This window comes from Cebus imitator, unplaced genomic scaffold (assembly GCF_001604975.1).
Source record: "Cebus imitator isolate Cc_AM_T3 unplaced genomic scaffold, Cebus_imitator-1.0 Scaffold153, whole genome shotgun sequence".
Taxonomy (NCBI): domain Eukaryota; kingdom Metazoa; phylum Chordata; class Mammalia; order Primates; family Cebidae; genus Cebus; species Cebus imitator.
Genome location: NW_016107468.1, coordinates 3,976,279 through 3,992,488, shown reverse-complemented (window position 1 = coordinate 3,992,488; position 16,210 = coordinate 3,976,279). Strand labels below are relative to the sequence as shown.

The following is a 16,210-nucleotide window of genomic DNA, read 5'->3' as shown; positions in this document are numbered from 1 at the left end:
AGAAAGCCCAGGTCACATTTGTTGTCCTTGTTCCTTCAAGCGATTTAATGCCACTGAGGCCTAATTTGTTTTCCAGTATGGATACAGACATAGGCCTTGAGTGCCCCACGGCACGGCTACCTGCACTGTAAAATTCTGTCTTCAACTTCTTTTTATGCTACATATGTATAGAATGTCAACAGTTGTGTCTTATTTCCCCTCATCTACCTTGATTGAGGCAGAAAAATGGATAAACAGCAAATGCCGTGGCAAATATCCATCTAAAGTGGTAATTACTGCATCATTACATTCGCTATTTTACCTGTCATGTACCATTAGAGGGTAACAAGATCATTGTCAGTCAAAGATGGGGAGATAATTAGAGCATCTATAGGTTAGCAGGAAATCAAATTGGTGCTGGTACCCATCAGTGCCGAGGAGCTGAGTGTAATTAGGGGGGGAGATATGCAAAGGTTGAGATGAATGAGCCCTGGGGATTAAATACCGTGGCTGATTTGAGAGTCTGACTGTCCTGCGTTCTGACAGTGCAGATGGCGACGTCAAAATGGGTGTACGATTGGAGCAGTGAGAAATAGCAAAGCAAGGCCCTGAGAACTGCCTGATCTGGAAAAACGCAGTGTTGACCGTCTTTTCCAATACAGTAGGTTTTTCTTCCGTATTTTCTCGTTTGGAGTCAGGTATTAACACAGGAAAACACGGCTGAGTGAAAAGGGCTTTCGTTCGTCACCGCTCTGCCCAGATCGCTTAAGCCTACAAACCCTACCGGGGTCTACACTGCCCGGGACTGACTTCTTAGACGCCGTTTCTTGGTGCCCTGGACTGACTTCTGCAGTGCCCACGCCCCTGTGAAGCCACAGGAGTCCACGGCACTTGCCCACTCCAATCTGGCGCCCCCGTTTCTAAGCATTTCTGTTATTTCTGATTCCCATTCAGTAGCTACCCGGATCTTGCTAATTTGAACCACGTCTGTTTTGTTCCCTAATAACATATGAAAACCCATCCAACCTCATCCAAATAGCAATTTCATCAGGGTTGATACAAGAAAATTTAACAATTTTTTTTTAACATCATGGGAAAAAACAGATTTTAGAGGACAGGGAGACTGTAAACCGATGGGGGCCACACCATGTAATTAAAAGAGAGGAAAAGCCAGGACAGGAAAAGCACGTATCTGGAAGGCCTGAAGTAACATACAGCCGACCGGGTCCAGACTGAAATGCCACAGAGCGAGCAAGCAAAAACTGTTGTCACAGGCCCTCGGTCAGAGTTCTCATCACTGCTGGAAAAGCAAACACTTTTGCTGAGTTTCAAAGTAGCCCAGAGGGACACATGGGGCTGGCTAACTTGCCCACACTGTACAAATGCCTACAAAATCCAGAAGTACCTGCCTTTTACAGGATTTGGAACATACAAAAAACAAACAGAACCCCCCTCCCTCCCCAGAAAGCAACCAACCACAATCGGCTGTGTTGGTGCAAATGTTAACAGTAATGACTTGGTGTGGTACTGACCGAGTTAGGTAGCGTGGCCAGCCACGGCTGGTGAGCTTTCTGTTCTCACACGGGCTGGTCTGAGGCGTTTCAAGAGCCCGATCTTGCACGGGTATGCCTTCTTCCCTGGGGTCATGACGGTCACCTCACACAAACAAGCAGCTGGAAGCTTAGTTCACATTTTTTAATAACATGGCACAGTTTACATTACACAAGAAGGCTCCGCCGATGAGAACATGCTGAAGATTCAGTTGCTTCACTTTGCTTTTCACATAGGATCTAGAAAGGACTTTATTACATACAGGATAAACAGCAAAAAGGTCCGTATAGAACAATCTCTTTACAATACTGAAAGCTACCACTACAGTTCCAGTGTACATATTCCTTGGAATTTTTTTTAGTTGTTTTTTTTAAAAAAAAAAAAAACACTGCACAACATCTGGAGTTCACAAAATCTGAAGCTCACAACTAAACCTTCAGTTTACTACTAAAATAGATCTCTCTGCTTATTAGAAACAATGGTCTGTAGTTAACTTTTTTTTTTTTTTTTTTTGCAAAAAACAGGATAACAACGTCAGATAGCACTTTAATATACTAGAAGACCAAATGGAACTAATTTTATTTCATACATATATTTACAGTCCAGTAGACAAGATATATTGTATTTCTCTGCTAGTAAAGTCATATTCTCTCCAAATATGTAGACAAGAGGCTTAATGTATTATAAAAGTATTATGAAGAGACATTAAGATTGATGCAAACTCAAAAAACACACTCGCACACGAGACTTTTTTTCCGCCATCTTTCACGCTCTGTAACTCGCGATGGCTCAGCAAGGTTGGCCTGTAACGGCTGCCCCCAGACTCGATCACCAACTGGAACACAGCGCGTCACATTGGGAAATGTGCACCTTCCACTGGTCGGTTATTGAAAACAGTGAAAACATATCCATCATCTGAGAAAACTTGGAAGCTTTCTTTCAGGATCTGTTTGGGTGTAAGTAAATCTCATTACAAAACGAGGAAGTGTATACAGGTATGAAAGAGGACACACTAAAAAAGGCATGGTTCTCACATGAGGTGTGTGTGAAGTCACTGGCGACCTGTGTGTGTCTGTCCGACACCACCACCCGTCCCCTGATTTTGGCGTCTGGCAAATCCCATCCTCCCTGGCACCGGTTGCTCACGTCCTCAGTTACCTCTCCGGGGCTGCACTTTCCCCCAAAGCCCACAAGCAGCAACTTCAGATGCAAAGTTCCAGCCTGGGGTCCAATTTGCAAAATAGGATGTTTCTCCTTTTGAAAAAAAAACAAGCAAGGAAAACAGAGTCATATCATGTAAGCGCTTGTTCAGGGAAAATATGACCTTAAGTATGTTGTAAATGGGTCTGAAAAGGCTCCTTTGAGTTAGGCGGGCTTTTGTGACAAGCCCGAACATTCATTGCATAGTTGAAGGGTTTAGCTGTCTATAACAATATATGGGAACACGGCCTCAGCCGACTGTGTTCACTGATATTAAGTTTGCAAATAGCACATTTTAAGAAGTATTAATGTATTATGTTACTTAATCTTTACCTATTTACATTTGTACAAAGTAAAGCTTTCATCTTACCCATTTGCATATATGAACCATTAGCTCATGAAGCAATCTCTTTTTACATTAACTATGTACACGGCCTTCCCACCTCATCTGAGTTTTGCATGATGGATGGTGTGGACGTCACCCCCCCGCCCCCCCTACAATGATGATCCAATGGGTGGGTGTTGTCATCTTCACGGTTTTGGTTCAAATCAAAAAGTTTTATACGAGAAACAAAAAGTAGGAGACATGAGAACATATGACTGGGCTAAAAGCTGAAAAATCTCAACATATAATATACAAAACATTTCAAAATCTGCACCGAGTCTATACATTTTTACAAGGGGAAGAGGTGGCGCTTCCCCTAAGTCTGTGAGCAATGCAGGAGTTCTCTCTCTAAAGTCTGGCCTGGTGTCTGCCTAGGGTTTCTTCTTGTTTGTGCTCCTGTTCTCGGCTTATCGGGCCTCGATATCCTTCAGCGTGTGGGAAGGGGGCCTCTCCCTGATCTCTGCAGACAGAGGAGTAGTCCTCCTGGGAGAGACCGGGCGGCCCCCCAGCGTGGAGATGAGCGGGGGCGGCGCGCTCAGCGCTGCTGTCGGAGGTGTCTTGTTGAGAAGTCCGTTCTGGTGGCCCGCGGTGGGGCTGATGCGGGGATAGTGCATGCTGGGGAGTCCTGGGGTGATGAGGCTGGGGTGGGGCAGGTGTCCGTCCAGGGAGGCGGGGTGCACGGAGTGGAGCCGCGTGTGCTCGTAGTCCTCTCTGAGCATGTGCAAGCGCTCCCGCTCGTCCAGGTGGCCTCCCCGCTCGTGCTCCCGCCGGGGGTCCACCGACAGCGGGTGGTGGTGGTGGTGGTGATGGTGGCTGTAGTCGTGAGGCTCCCGGTCCCTGAAGGAGCGGTCGGCTTCGTACAGCCGGGGAGTTGAAAGCCGGTGCAGCGGGTCGCTCCTCAGCAGAAAGTCCCTGCCCAGCGGGTCTCTCCGGTGAATGTCAAGTTCTCGGTAAGGATCCCTCAAGGGGTCCCGGATGGGGTCCCAGTGGAAAGAAGGGTACGGGAAGCGCTCTCCGCCCGGGAGGGGGCTGATGCCCATGAAGGGGGTCATCATGCGAGTCCTGTCCAGGCTGCTGATGCTGTTCATGGGGTGAATGCCCGTCACCCCCACCGTCATGGGCATCGAGGCCAGGGGCCCCGGGTGCACGCTGGACGAGGAGTTGGGAGGCGGCGGCTCTGAGGCCCGGTGGGTCTGTGGGGCCTCTGGAGGCAGGTCGTGGTCTTCCTTCCGCTCCTCCTTCACCTTGACCTCGGAGCTCTTCTTGGGGTTCTCGTAGGCCGCCTCACTCTTGCGCGGCTCGGCCTCCCGGCTCGAGGTGCTGTTGGGCCTGGTGCTCTCCACCACGGGGGTCCGCACATAGGGGGATGGCACCCGGGCCAGCTGCTTGGCCTCTTCGCCTGCGGCGCGCCCCTCGTGGCCGTGCCCGTCCTTCTCGGGCAGGTGGCCCTCCTTCGCCTTGTGCTCGTCGGCGGCCAGGTCCTTGCGGGCTTCCGAGTGGTCTCTCTCCCTCTCTTTGGGTTTGTCCTTCTCCCGAGCCTCAGTGTTCAAATGGGCCCGGATCTGTTCAGTGGAGCTGCGGTTATGTCCCAGGGCGTTCACCGGGAGGACAGGGGCTGGTGAAGGGTGGCTGGAGTGTCTCTTCTCGACGCTTTCCCTGGGGAAGACAGGGGGGAGAAGGATGCAGATGAAACGGGCGAGTCGGGCAGGCAGGGGCTGCGGGTGAAATGGTGGTGTGAAGAGGACAGTCTTGGGACTGCTTCCCATGGTCGCCGGGGCAGAGTCAGCCCCTCATCCTACTTACCTAGATTTTAGAGGAAGCTTAACGGGGGAGACGGACCAGGGAGGAGGGCGAGGGGAGTCTGCGGGAGCAAGAATCTCTCTGCATGTAAGAGCCTCAACCAAGAGCACAGAGGAAGAAGGAGGCAGTGATGTGGCAATCTAGCCCCGCTGTGTGGACTCTCAGGACCATCTAGTGTCAAGAACAACGCTCTAAGAGCCCAATGCCAAGTATTACTTTTCTCCCGACTCTGCAACACAGAGCCCGTGGAAGGAAGAGTTCAACATCAGTGTCACAGGAGTCTCTTGCCCCTCACAGGGACAAGTGACCCATTTCAGAGCAAAGAACTAGATACGGAGGCATCTCCCAGACACAGCACGTGAGGGAGGCTCAGAAGGAAGCCACAGCTGCAGGACTGTGGGGTTGCAAAGAGCACTTGTGGACCAGATAGGATCAGAAAGCCGCAGTGTCATGAGACAGAGGGAAGGCAGTAGGAAACGCAGGTCCCTAAACACAAAACCTCACGGGGACCCCAAAAACAAGTCTCAAGAGCAGCTGTGAGTGAGTGAAAACGTGAGACGAGCATTTTAGAGATCTGTCTTGGATGGGGGCTCAAGGGTACTGGGCAGAAAATGCCAGAAGACATGGAATGACAATAAGGTAAAACTTGAGATAAAACTAAGACCAGGCAAGTCTTAGGGATGGCGCCAAGACAGACATGGCAAAGCTGAGGAGAGCGGCAGGCTGCCACGCTGGCTTGGTGCTGACATGCAAGGACAGAGGACCACACGGAGAGAATGCAGGAGGCTCTCCTGTAAGGGCTGTTTCCTGCCCACACGCAGAGAAGAAGAGTAACTTTTAAGCCAAGTATGGAAGAAGAGTATGTTTCGTTTATTAAGCCTCCTGACTTGAATCCAGGAGGCCAGTTTGATGCTATCCAGAAAACCACGCAGAGGTCTGGTGGTCACGTCCTGCCTTGCACCCAGTGACGGGCTGTGTACGGAGAGCTCACGCCTAGGGTCTGCCAGGTTAGCTGCCCAGTGTGCCCCATTCAGCAGTTTACAGCTCAGAGCTGAATGTCATAAACGTTCCTCCCAGTGGTTAAGAGATTGTTATCATACTGCCTTGAAGGAAAATGTCTTTTTCTTTTATCAGCCAGCAAGCTGGCCTGTGATGAGTAGCTACTAATCCGCCCCATTTAGAGCCTGCAAAGTTGAATTCTTTTAAATTACTAGGATACACACACACACACACACACACACACACACACACACACACACGGTACACATAGAAAATAAACATTAAAGATTTGGACCAAATTTGAATCTTAAGTACGACAAAGAAATTGGGATTAGGTATTTTCTGTCAAGCATTTAAAGTGAAAATAGCCTAAAGAAAGAAAAAAAAGAGACATTTTGTCAAGAATGCGTATGATACTCTTGGAAAAAAATACTGCAAGCCATTTCCTCTTGAAGGCTACTTCTTTTTTAGGCGTGGGTTACCAAGTGCAGAGACAACGGTTAACAAAATTAATTATCCTCTAGTGGAACTGAAGCCAAACCAAAACTGCTTGTCGTTTCTCTACATCTAGTGAGTAAAGCTGTATTAGTCATCTGTGAGCCCCAGGCTTTGCGTTTGAACAAAATTTGAGAAAAATATGAGGCAATGCAAACATGGCTTTCTAAAAGAAAACAAAAAGAGAGGAAGAGAGCGAGAAAAACCTATGGATGGTTTAATGGACTGCACGGACTTGAAAGCAAATATGGAATTGATTCATGCTGTGTGTGTCCGGCCCAAAGCTCCAACTCCCTGTCTCCTAGAGAAAGACTTCTGTTTGGACATGCTAACTGGGACTCGGGACGTGCTGCTGTGTAACTGCCACTGAGACCGGAGTCTGTCGCCAGCTCTGCTGTCTCCTACGGTCACCATCCGTTACGGACCACGGGGACTGCGAGGGCTGCGAGCACTGGCTGTGGGGAGGAGCTGAGGCTACCGGGGCGGGTGAAGCACGAGGCTGGGACAGGGAGGGTGGGCGGCCGGTCCCACTGGTACTCGGCACAGAGCAGGCTCCCCCGTGGGGACTCGAGAGCGGTTTCTTTCCGTACCTTTCTTTGTCATCTTTACTAACGGATGAGTCTCGTTTATCTACATCTCTATCTCTGTCATGAGCTGCAGCGGACGCGCTGCGCTCCAGCTCCCCTGGCTTCAGCCAGGGCGGAGGGGTCGGGAACGACGGAGGCGTTCGGTGCAGCCGGTTCCAGGGTTCGTGAGGATTGCTAAAGTTCTGCACACTGGGGCCATCCTTGTGGCCGAACATTGAGTTGGGTGCTGAAATGGTGAAGTGGAGAACAAAAAGGTTTAAGAGAAATTATATAATCTGCTGTAATGAAGGTACTTACCAAAAAACTTTTAACAGCATTCAGAGTTAAAATGAATACATATTATTGGGAGCTGGAAAAGGAAAGGAGATTAACACATTCATTAGAGGAAGTCTTGTCCTACGCTGGAGAGGTAGCTCACAGCTTCTTTTCTCTTTAAAACCAAAAGCAAAGGTGGAGGCCGACGAAATTAAAAAGGCAAAGGGGCCACATGGGTAGCGAGAGGACCTAATTCAGCATATCCGGTGCATGCAGGAGTTCCAGGCATGCAGAGGGTGTGGAATGATGGTAGGATCGGGATTAATAACTCGAAATGAACTCAGAGCAGAAGTCACGGTGTTCTCTGCCCACCACCGCCCTGTTCAAGTGCACCAGAGACTGGACAGGGCCTGACCTCAACAGACACAGGTCTCCTTGCTGTACTTTAAAGACGGGAGGCTCGGAGACACGTTTTAGCTCTTCCCGTTCCCGGAATATATGGCATGTGGCATGGAGGAAAACAACTGCGTACTCAGTGACTACTGTTTAGAACGTGACATGGGGCTGTGACTCTTCTCCTCATCGAGATGGGTGTTTTAAATAGTAGAAACCCGCAGGGTCCGCCCAGATGGAGAATGAAACGCTGCCACATCTTCATTATCCTGAGCCTGGTGGTGTCCTCCTGTTACTTTTCATTGTGCTTTTGTCAGTTCCACTAATGCCAAGGGCAAGATGAAATGTAACTACTGCCTTCATTTCTAAGGTGAGCTGCAGCCAAAATCTTTGGGGGGCAGCAGCGGAGTGTGGATGAAACTCCACACTTCAGTGAACTCTCTGCAGTGATCAACTACGCTGCCGTTCCTGCCCCTCAGAACGGGATACCCACATCGCGCCGCCCTCAGGGGGTGGCTCTGCGCACCTCCACCTGACCCGCCCCGGGAAGGCCCGCTTTTGCAGCGATATAACCTGCATTGGTCCCCCCGGCGCAGTTTCCTTTCGCTAGCAAGGTCTTGAGCCATATGCAGATCACAGAGACAAAAAGTCCAAGGCAGATTTTTAAAAGTTAGAGGTACTCACTAACGGAAGGATTTCCAAGTCCGCCGAAGGCATTGCCGCCAACTGCTGCTAGCCCTGTGAACGTAGACGGCCGATTAAAAGGCTCTGCGAACAAGACAGGGAAGAAGGAAATGGTCACGGGCTCTGCTGAGGGAGGAGGCCGGAGCTTCCTGGGAGCAGGGAAAGTGACGCGGGATCCCTGCTCTCTCTACACCCTGACCTGGCCTGTCCCACTTCTACTGGATGGTGTCAAAGGTGTGCATTACACTTGGATCCGGGCACAGGTTGGCAACACGTTTCTGAGGGCTCTTCTTCCAGAACCCTGTATTCTGCATTACTCTTCCTTTACCCAGTGGGGGCACTACTCCAGCCCCGGGGTACTAACTAACAGAACAGACAGGAGGTGGCATCTGAATCCGTGATCACCAACGCCTGCACGCTTGCAGACAGGACCGAGTACACAAAGGCCACACAAAGCATGCACCTTCACTAGGAAGACACTCTGATCAGGGCAGTGAGGTATGGAGTAACGTATCTTCATAATGGCAGTCTGTTTCTTTCCTCTCCCTAGTGGTGACCTTCACTACACAGTAAGCGCTCACCATCTTCTTCCAATGGGCGGGAGCAGGCTGCGGTAAACTCGGATTCCCTGGGGTACCAAGGAATGGCTCTCGCCCACTACACCACGGTGAGTGTAGGCAGGACCCCTGCTGAGCACAGCTTACTACCGAAAGGATGTGGTGTGAGACATGCTGAAACTCAAGAGAGCACATCTCCTGCCTAAGTGGTAAGCGAGGTACCTGGGATGCCCCCCAGCTTGCCGGGAGGTGCGTCGGGAGCACGGTAAGCGTGGCAGGTTGCCTGAGGCACACACCCCGGTTCCCATTAGTTTGGGCAACTCACCTAGGTGGGCAGCAGGGTTGAGGAAGTTGCTGTGATGAGGAGGTGGCCCAAAAGGGGTCCCCGTTGGGTGTGCAGCACCTGTTAAACCAAACATAACAAAACCAGAATTGACAAAAAGCCCACTTCGAAGATGCTGCTGGCTTCTATTTGCCTAAAGGCCCCGTGAGAAAATAGGTTCAAGGGAGGTCACAGCTAAAGTCCACCCAGGCCCCGCAGGCAAGACACGGGGTAAAAGAAAATGTTTCTGCTGGGAAGCAGAAAACAAATCATCCCTTTTCCTCATTCCCGTGTGGCCGGCCACCACCAAAAAGAGCTATGTCTTTTTTAAGCTTATGACTCACAGTATTACAAAGACAGTGATAACTGCCCAGGGTCCTGGGTGGAGGGGAGGTTCTATAACCAAGTCAGTTTGGAGAAATACTGGATTAAAAAAAGCCAAGCAAGTTTCTTTACTGAAGGACTTCTTAGAGCCATTAACAGATTTACAGGCTCCTTCGTCCTCTAAGAGGGAAACATTGGGTCACGGAACCCCTTCCTCACAGAATGTCTCGGAGGACCACGTTTTCACTCTGAGAAGTACTGTTCTAGAAACCCAGTCCTTTATCATCCCTGGCTCAGGAGGGGCGGTCCTGAAGTTGTGGGTCTCCGCTGTGCTGCTCTGCAACCTTGCAGAACCCCTTCTCCTGAGGAATATCTTAGTTCATATGCACCCACGTGGAAGGATATTGTAAGGCCCAACTCTATGAAACTCATTATAGTGAGTTAAATTCGGTGTTAGGAGATGAAGTCCTCTGACGTCTCTCAATTTTCAATGCTAGGAAAAGCTGGTCGATTCTTATGTTTTGGGGCACTAAAAATCTTTTAACTGACTTTGACAGGTTTTTGCTTTGCCTGCCAGGGAACTCAGGTCTAATTTGGCAGTTTCCTTAAGTTTTCTTTTTATCCACGTTTCTTCCTCTATTCTGTGTTCTGCTTCATGTCTATTTCTTGAAGATGCCTCTAATCCTTTTCTTGAAGGAAGCCGGGAAAGGAACGAAGGAGGGAGAGAGAGAAGTGAATCAGGTAAGGACATTTCTAGAGGCTTAGGACACCAAACGGGCTTGTTAATATGAGGCCACTTACTCCCTAAGGAGGTAGCTCCCTGGAAGGCAGGCTTTGCCCTAGACAAGACATTCGCCAAGGTCATCTGAAGAAGTCTCTAGTTTATTAATGGCATTAGCACCCAAAAGTAAGATGAAAATGGCTAGATTTCTTAAGTATGTGCAAGGTATAAACATCGGTTACAAGTTTCGCCAAATAACCATGTTGGGCAGAATCCAACACACCTTATGCTTAAAAAAAGAAAAAAAAAAAGATTATACTTCCGTTCTATAGTATAAACAGGGCCTGGATAAATGAATTTACTAATAACTTCCATAAGCCTTTGCATTTTGTCTAAGTTCCTATAAACAAATATTTCCTTAGGAAAATGGATTAAATGTAGGGGGGCTGTTGCTGTCTACACTCTGTTACCTGAATTTATGTTTTGGATTGCTGTTGCCTGGGTTTGGAGAGGAAGCCAGGCAGTAGAGCAGGAAGATCATCCCAGTCACGGAAGCTGAGAATTGGAAGGCACCTGAGGGGTTCTCTATCCAGCCCTGCATGTGGCTTATTTTCCACCTGGGAAGTGTAAACATGATACCCCACCTCCACAAAGTGAATATATGCCAGGATATTCATCAGGCCTTAGCAGTGTTGTTGGCTAAATAAAATTTTGGCCACATACTGTCTGTGTACTGCAAGCTAATTAATGCTTCAATGAAGACCAGAGCTTTGCTGAGCCCAGGGCCCCCAGGGGTGCCTTGCAGTTCCAGAATTATTGAAGCCAAAGAAGCCAATTCATCTACTTGGCTCAAATGGAAGCCAGAGAGAAATCTATTTCTCTCCAAAAATTGCTCTTAATGTAGCCCTGTCTCTGTGCCTAGGTGCCATGGTAACAGAGCCTTCAAATATGTCCCCAGACAGAACTGACAGAGAAAAACCTGAGACCTTAGCCAATCCCATCTCCCCTCCAGGGGGAGTCACGTGCTTTGGTAGCAAGGCCCATTATAATGATGATTTCTTGCAATGTGGGTGCTGCTCTCTTCCTGAACAGAAGAGCCAGAGGTTCACCAACAGTGAGTCTTGGATAAAAGCCTGAGGTGGCAGCCGGAAGGGTGGCGGTACAACCTGTCCCGTAAGGGATCAGAAATGGGGAGCCCCTTGACCGCTTGCGTCCAGAAGAATAAATTCTACCTAGCAGGGCGGGTATGAACTTGTTAGCAGAATGACCACAGTGCCATCAGAGTTAATGGAGGAGAGCTTTGTGCGCCAGAAATTACACTTAGAAAAGCTGTAGAGAAGACAGAACGGTAAGAAACCCTTAATACCAAGAGGGCACTTCTCATCCGGCTCAGGCCTTACAGCCACTGCCTTTTGTCTGTCTGTCTACCTGGGGCAGGAATGGGCAGTTCTGATGTGTGAATCGTCACTCTCTACCTCACCCCGTCTTCACGCACACGTGACAGTGTGTGTGAAATGAATGACAGATCTGGTAAACAGGTTACTTGGGCGTTTTACACCGTTTCCCTAATTTCCTCCATCGCTATAACCAACCAGGCAATGGTGTGACGTTCTGTAGCAGAGAAAACCAGTAACTGGGCGGCACCCTCCCTATCACAGACCATCCTCCCGGCAACTGCCTTAACCGTCTCTCTTTGTCCTCAGACCTTCAAACCACAGCATGACTGAGCACGCTGGTGCAAAATTACAGTGCTCTGCGGACACCACAGTAAGGGCGACCGCATCCGTCCATAATTCCTGGCATTGTTTCCTTCCGATCTGCCCTTGCAAGCCTTCTGATCTTTTTCAATAGCAATTGACATGCTTGTGCGTTATGCTGGTTTAATATAGAAGCAAACAATGAACTGAAGCAACGTGAATCCCTGTAAGGGAAAGATGATCTCTGCTTCCTCCTTTAATGAAAAAGAGTGTATCAATGAGGAAGGCCCACCTCCCTGGATGTGCTGCGATGCAGCCTGGCATGAGCTGTGTATTTGTAGGTTGTGATTGAGCCGCGGCACAGAGCCCCAGCATCATTTATTTAGTTACCTGAGAACTGCATTTCTCAAGTCCGTCCCCGACCCAACCCTACACTCACCAGCGGCAGAGAACAAAGTTGAAGGCCGTGCCAGGTCATGGGGGTGGTGGATGGCTCCAAAGAGACTGGGGCCTGGAGGGCGGCTCAGGAACTCGGGTTTCAGTCCAAAGTCCAGCTTATGTGGGTCTGACTGCATCTGCTTCTACACAGCAAGGGGAACAGTAAGAGATGAAATCCCTAAGCCAACAGCAAGGAAGAACGGTGTCAGTGAAGAGCTGGAGCCTGTGAACGGTGCACTGGGGTTCAAGTGTACAGGTACTGTGAGAGAAAGCAACGATCCAAAAACCATTTCACCCTCAACTGTCAGACCCGCAGGCCGGCAGGACCTGCCACACCAGAAATACCAAGTGACAACACTGGTGTTTGGTCTTTCCTTTTTTTGAGATGGAGTCTCACTCTGTCGCCCAGGCTCGAGGGCAGCGGCGCAATCTCGGCTCACTGCAACCTCTGCCTCCTGGGTTCAAGTGATTCTCCTGCCTCAGCCTCCCAAGTAGGTGGGATTACAGGTGCCTGCCGCCACGCCCAGCTAATTTTTGTGTTTTCTGTAGAAACAGGGTTTTACCATGTTGGCCAGGCTGGTCTCGAACTCCTGACCTCAAATGATCCGCTTGCCTCAGCCTCCCAAAGTGCTGGGATTACAGGTGTGAACCACCACACCCAGCTGCGTTTGGTCTTTAAAGTTAATGGTTTGAGAAATAAAACCATATCCCATTTATAGAGACTGCCACCACTCCCAAAGTAGTTCAGTATTTTGCTGTAAAGGTCCATTTTCTTAAGATTTAAAATAATAGTGTTGTAAACCTCATTTTATTAGGAATTCTGCATGAATAATCTGTATAAATTGTTTAATGACTCTTTGCCATTACTCTAATACATCACAGTACATTAGTAACCAAAGCTACAAAGAAATATTTGCATGTCTACAAGCTAACTTTCAAATGATCATTGTTATATAATTTAAAAAAAAGCAACAACAAAGAAAAACAAAGTAGGAGTATTAATTTAACTAACAGAGGGGGGTTGGTCCAGGTAAGTAAACCATAATCCCAGCACTTTGGGAGGACAAGGTGGGTGGACTGCCTGAGCTCAGGAGTTCAAGTCCAGCTAGGACAACATGGTGAAAGCCTGTCTCTACTTAAATACAAAAAATCAGCTGGGCGTGGTGATGCACACTTGTAGTCCCGATTACTTGGGAGGCTGAGGCATGAGAATTGCTTGGACCTGGGAGCTGGAGATTGCAGTGACTGAGACTGTCTCCAAAAACAAAAAAAGACTGTGAAATCCTTATCATGGACAGAAATCACTGTTTCCTCTTATTTATCTGTCATCAGGCCAATCTTTCCGCCCACCATCCTCTTAGGCAGTATAAATTGGTTCAAAATCTTCCTCTCAATCTTTGCCCTGGCATCATTCTCTAGGCTGGAGGCTCTTGCACCAGCATGGTTTCAAAACTGCCCTGCCTCCTTGTTTCTTGACAGCTTTCTCTTTGAACAGGCTTCACACCACCTCGGATAAGCACGGCACCCCGGGCCTGGGGTCCTGGGACTTGCAGATTCCAGCTGACATTCCCTTGCTATGACATCTTCCCCATCCAGTCTCCTGCCCTTAGCACCTGCTTCTCACTTTCACTTTTTTTTTTTTTTTAAAAAGACACAGGGTCTCACTCTTCTGCCCAGGCTGAAATGCAGTGGCATAATCATAATTCACTGCAGCCTCCATCTTTTGGGCTGAAGTGATATTCTTGCCTCAGTCTCCTGAGTAGCTGGGACTAAAGATGCATGCCACCATGTCCAACTTTTTTTTTTTTTTCATAGAGACAGGTCTCTCTCTCTGTTGCCCAGGCTGGTCTTGAACTCCTGGGCTCAAGCAATCCCAACATGTTTGCATTAGAGGCGTGAGCCACTGTGCCTGGCCACTCTTCCTATCTCTTGAACTCATCTGATGCTCTCATTTAGCTCCATTCTAGCCTCAGCTCCATCTCCCTCATGTGCTGAGGGATCTTTGCCTGCTGTACAACAGCAAAGCCCCATGAGGGGCATCTATATTGATAGAGCACGGCGTGAGGGTCTGAGACAGGGAAGTCTGGCATTCCCTTACCGCTGAAGGCAATGTCCCACTCATCCCTCACCTCCATTGAAAGTGAAACCTACCCGTGCACCTCTAGCTGGAAGTGATACCCAGTAAGAGGGCACATGCACTTTCCTCACTTTTTATACACACACTCATTACTGAACTCTACATAACTAGATGCCAGGAAGGATGCATGCCCCCAGCCCAGCACAGTGAGGGACTTGCAGGCGTAGGCTCTTTCAGTAAATACCGGGTGAGTGACTAAAGGAATGCGTAAATGAACTTCACAGAGAAAGGGAAGATGCAGTTTCTGCTCAAATCGACAGGGAATGCTATAATGAAAGTCCCACTATCAAGTAACAGCCAAGCCTCAAAACCAAGCTTCTAATTCACTATGAATCTTTAAAAATCTTTTGAGTACCTCCTTTAATTTGGTGGCCAAATTATTTAGTGCTAATATTGCATGGTACATAGCACAGTTCCATTAACCACAACTTAGGGCCATGAAGCAAAATAGAGCTTGGGGATTACAAGCAGTTTGCTGAAAAGGGAAGATGAACGAAGTTATCTCATGTTCAAGAGGTCTTTCTAATTGAATTGGGATAATGAAAGTTGAAGTCACTGGGGACATTTTGACGCGAAAGAAGTTGCTAAAGTGGCACGTGCAGCATCCCTCACCACTTTTAACAGAAGTTACAAGGAAGATGTGCTTTACCTACCGTTCCACTAACCACATCAACCGCAACAAAAAGTGAATTGAACTCATCATCAAAATCTAGTTAGCTCTTCAGAGCAGACACATTTTCTAAGACAGACCACAAGGCTTCCCATTAAACTTCCCCTAATGACAAAGTACAAGTGAGCCAAACTCACTGATAGCATATAAGAAAGAGGAGGTATTTGGCAATCAAAGCAAAATATCTTAGTGACCTCATTTACTGAGGTTTGTTGCTTAACTTTTAACTAGGTTTTATTTTTTTACTCATTTTTTTTTTTTTTTTTTTAGTTTTTTTTAAGAGATGGGAACTTGCTATGTTACCCAGGCTGGACTCAAACTCCAAGGCTCAAGGGATGCTCCTGCCTCAGCTTCTCGAGTAGGACGGGACTTGGGTTGTTTTATTTTAAAAATCATGTAACCCTTTTAAAAACATTTCTCTTCCAGACGAAGAGCTCTATCTCCTGGCTCATTGGGCTCCTGTATTTCTTTCATGAGAGCTCCCAAATGCCATTAGGACTAAAAGCTTGCTCATGAAGAAATCGACTAAGTGAAGCTTATTGGATTGCTTGTTTGCGCCTGTTTATGCCGGCATCATCACACAATCTGTAAATACCCAGACTGTAAAATATGGACTTGTTAGTTACTTCGTTCCCTAAGCCAAGTGCTGACCCTATATCCAGTCACTTGCGGAAGTTCTTGAGCTCTTTCTTACTGAGTCATAAAGGCTCTAGCAAATCATAGAAGATATTCATCCCTATGATGAAAATACAGACAAAAAAGAAAAATCATCTTTGGACGACAGCCAGGTAACTGGCCAGAACGTGGCTCCTGCCAGGACTGACGGTATTCCAGCCCCCGGCACTGACCATCAGGAGGACCAATGACAGTGTGGTAGCAACGTCTTCATGTAGGGCATGCGTGACGCTACCATTTTCCCAAAGCCAGAAAATGAATGCGCCAGTCGCCATTTTTGCAAAAACCCAAAACCAACATTGATTTGTAGCTCTTCCTAGATGCAAAGTATTTTCTGGATT

General features: G+C 48.1%; 1 protein-coding gene across 4 annotated transcripts in view; it reads right to left on the bottom strand.

The window, feature by feature from the left end:
- Positions 1 to 1,659: 1,659 nt before the first annotated feature.
- The window catches only part of AUTS2 (activator of transcription and developmental regulator AUTS2), a 1,221,721-nt gene continuing 1,207,170 nt past the window's right edge, over positions 1,660 to 16,210 (bottom strand). For all 4 annotated transcript variants that reach the window (XM_017543342.1, XM_017543344.1, XM_017543343.1 and 1 more), the window contains 5 exons: positions 12,389 to 12,530; positions 9,211 to 9,288; positions 8,329 to 8,412; positions 7,000 to 7,222; positions 1,660 to 4,771 (listed from right to left, as the gene is read on the bottom strand). In XM_017543342.1, coding sequence (XP_017398831.1) covers positions 3,523 to 4,771; positions 7,000 to 7,222; positions 8,329 to 8,412; positions 9,211 to 9,288; positions 12,389 to 12,530 — 1,776 coding nt within the window. In that variant the 3' untranslated portion in view covers positions 1,660 to 3,522. The remainder of the gene's footprint in view (positions 4,772 to 6,999; positions 7,223 to 8,328; positions 8,413 to 9,210; positions 9,289 to 12,388; positions 12,531 to 16,210) is intronic.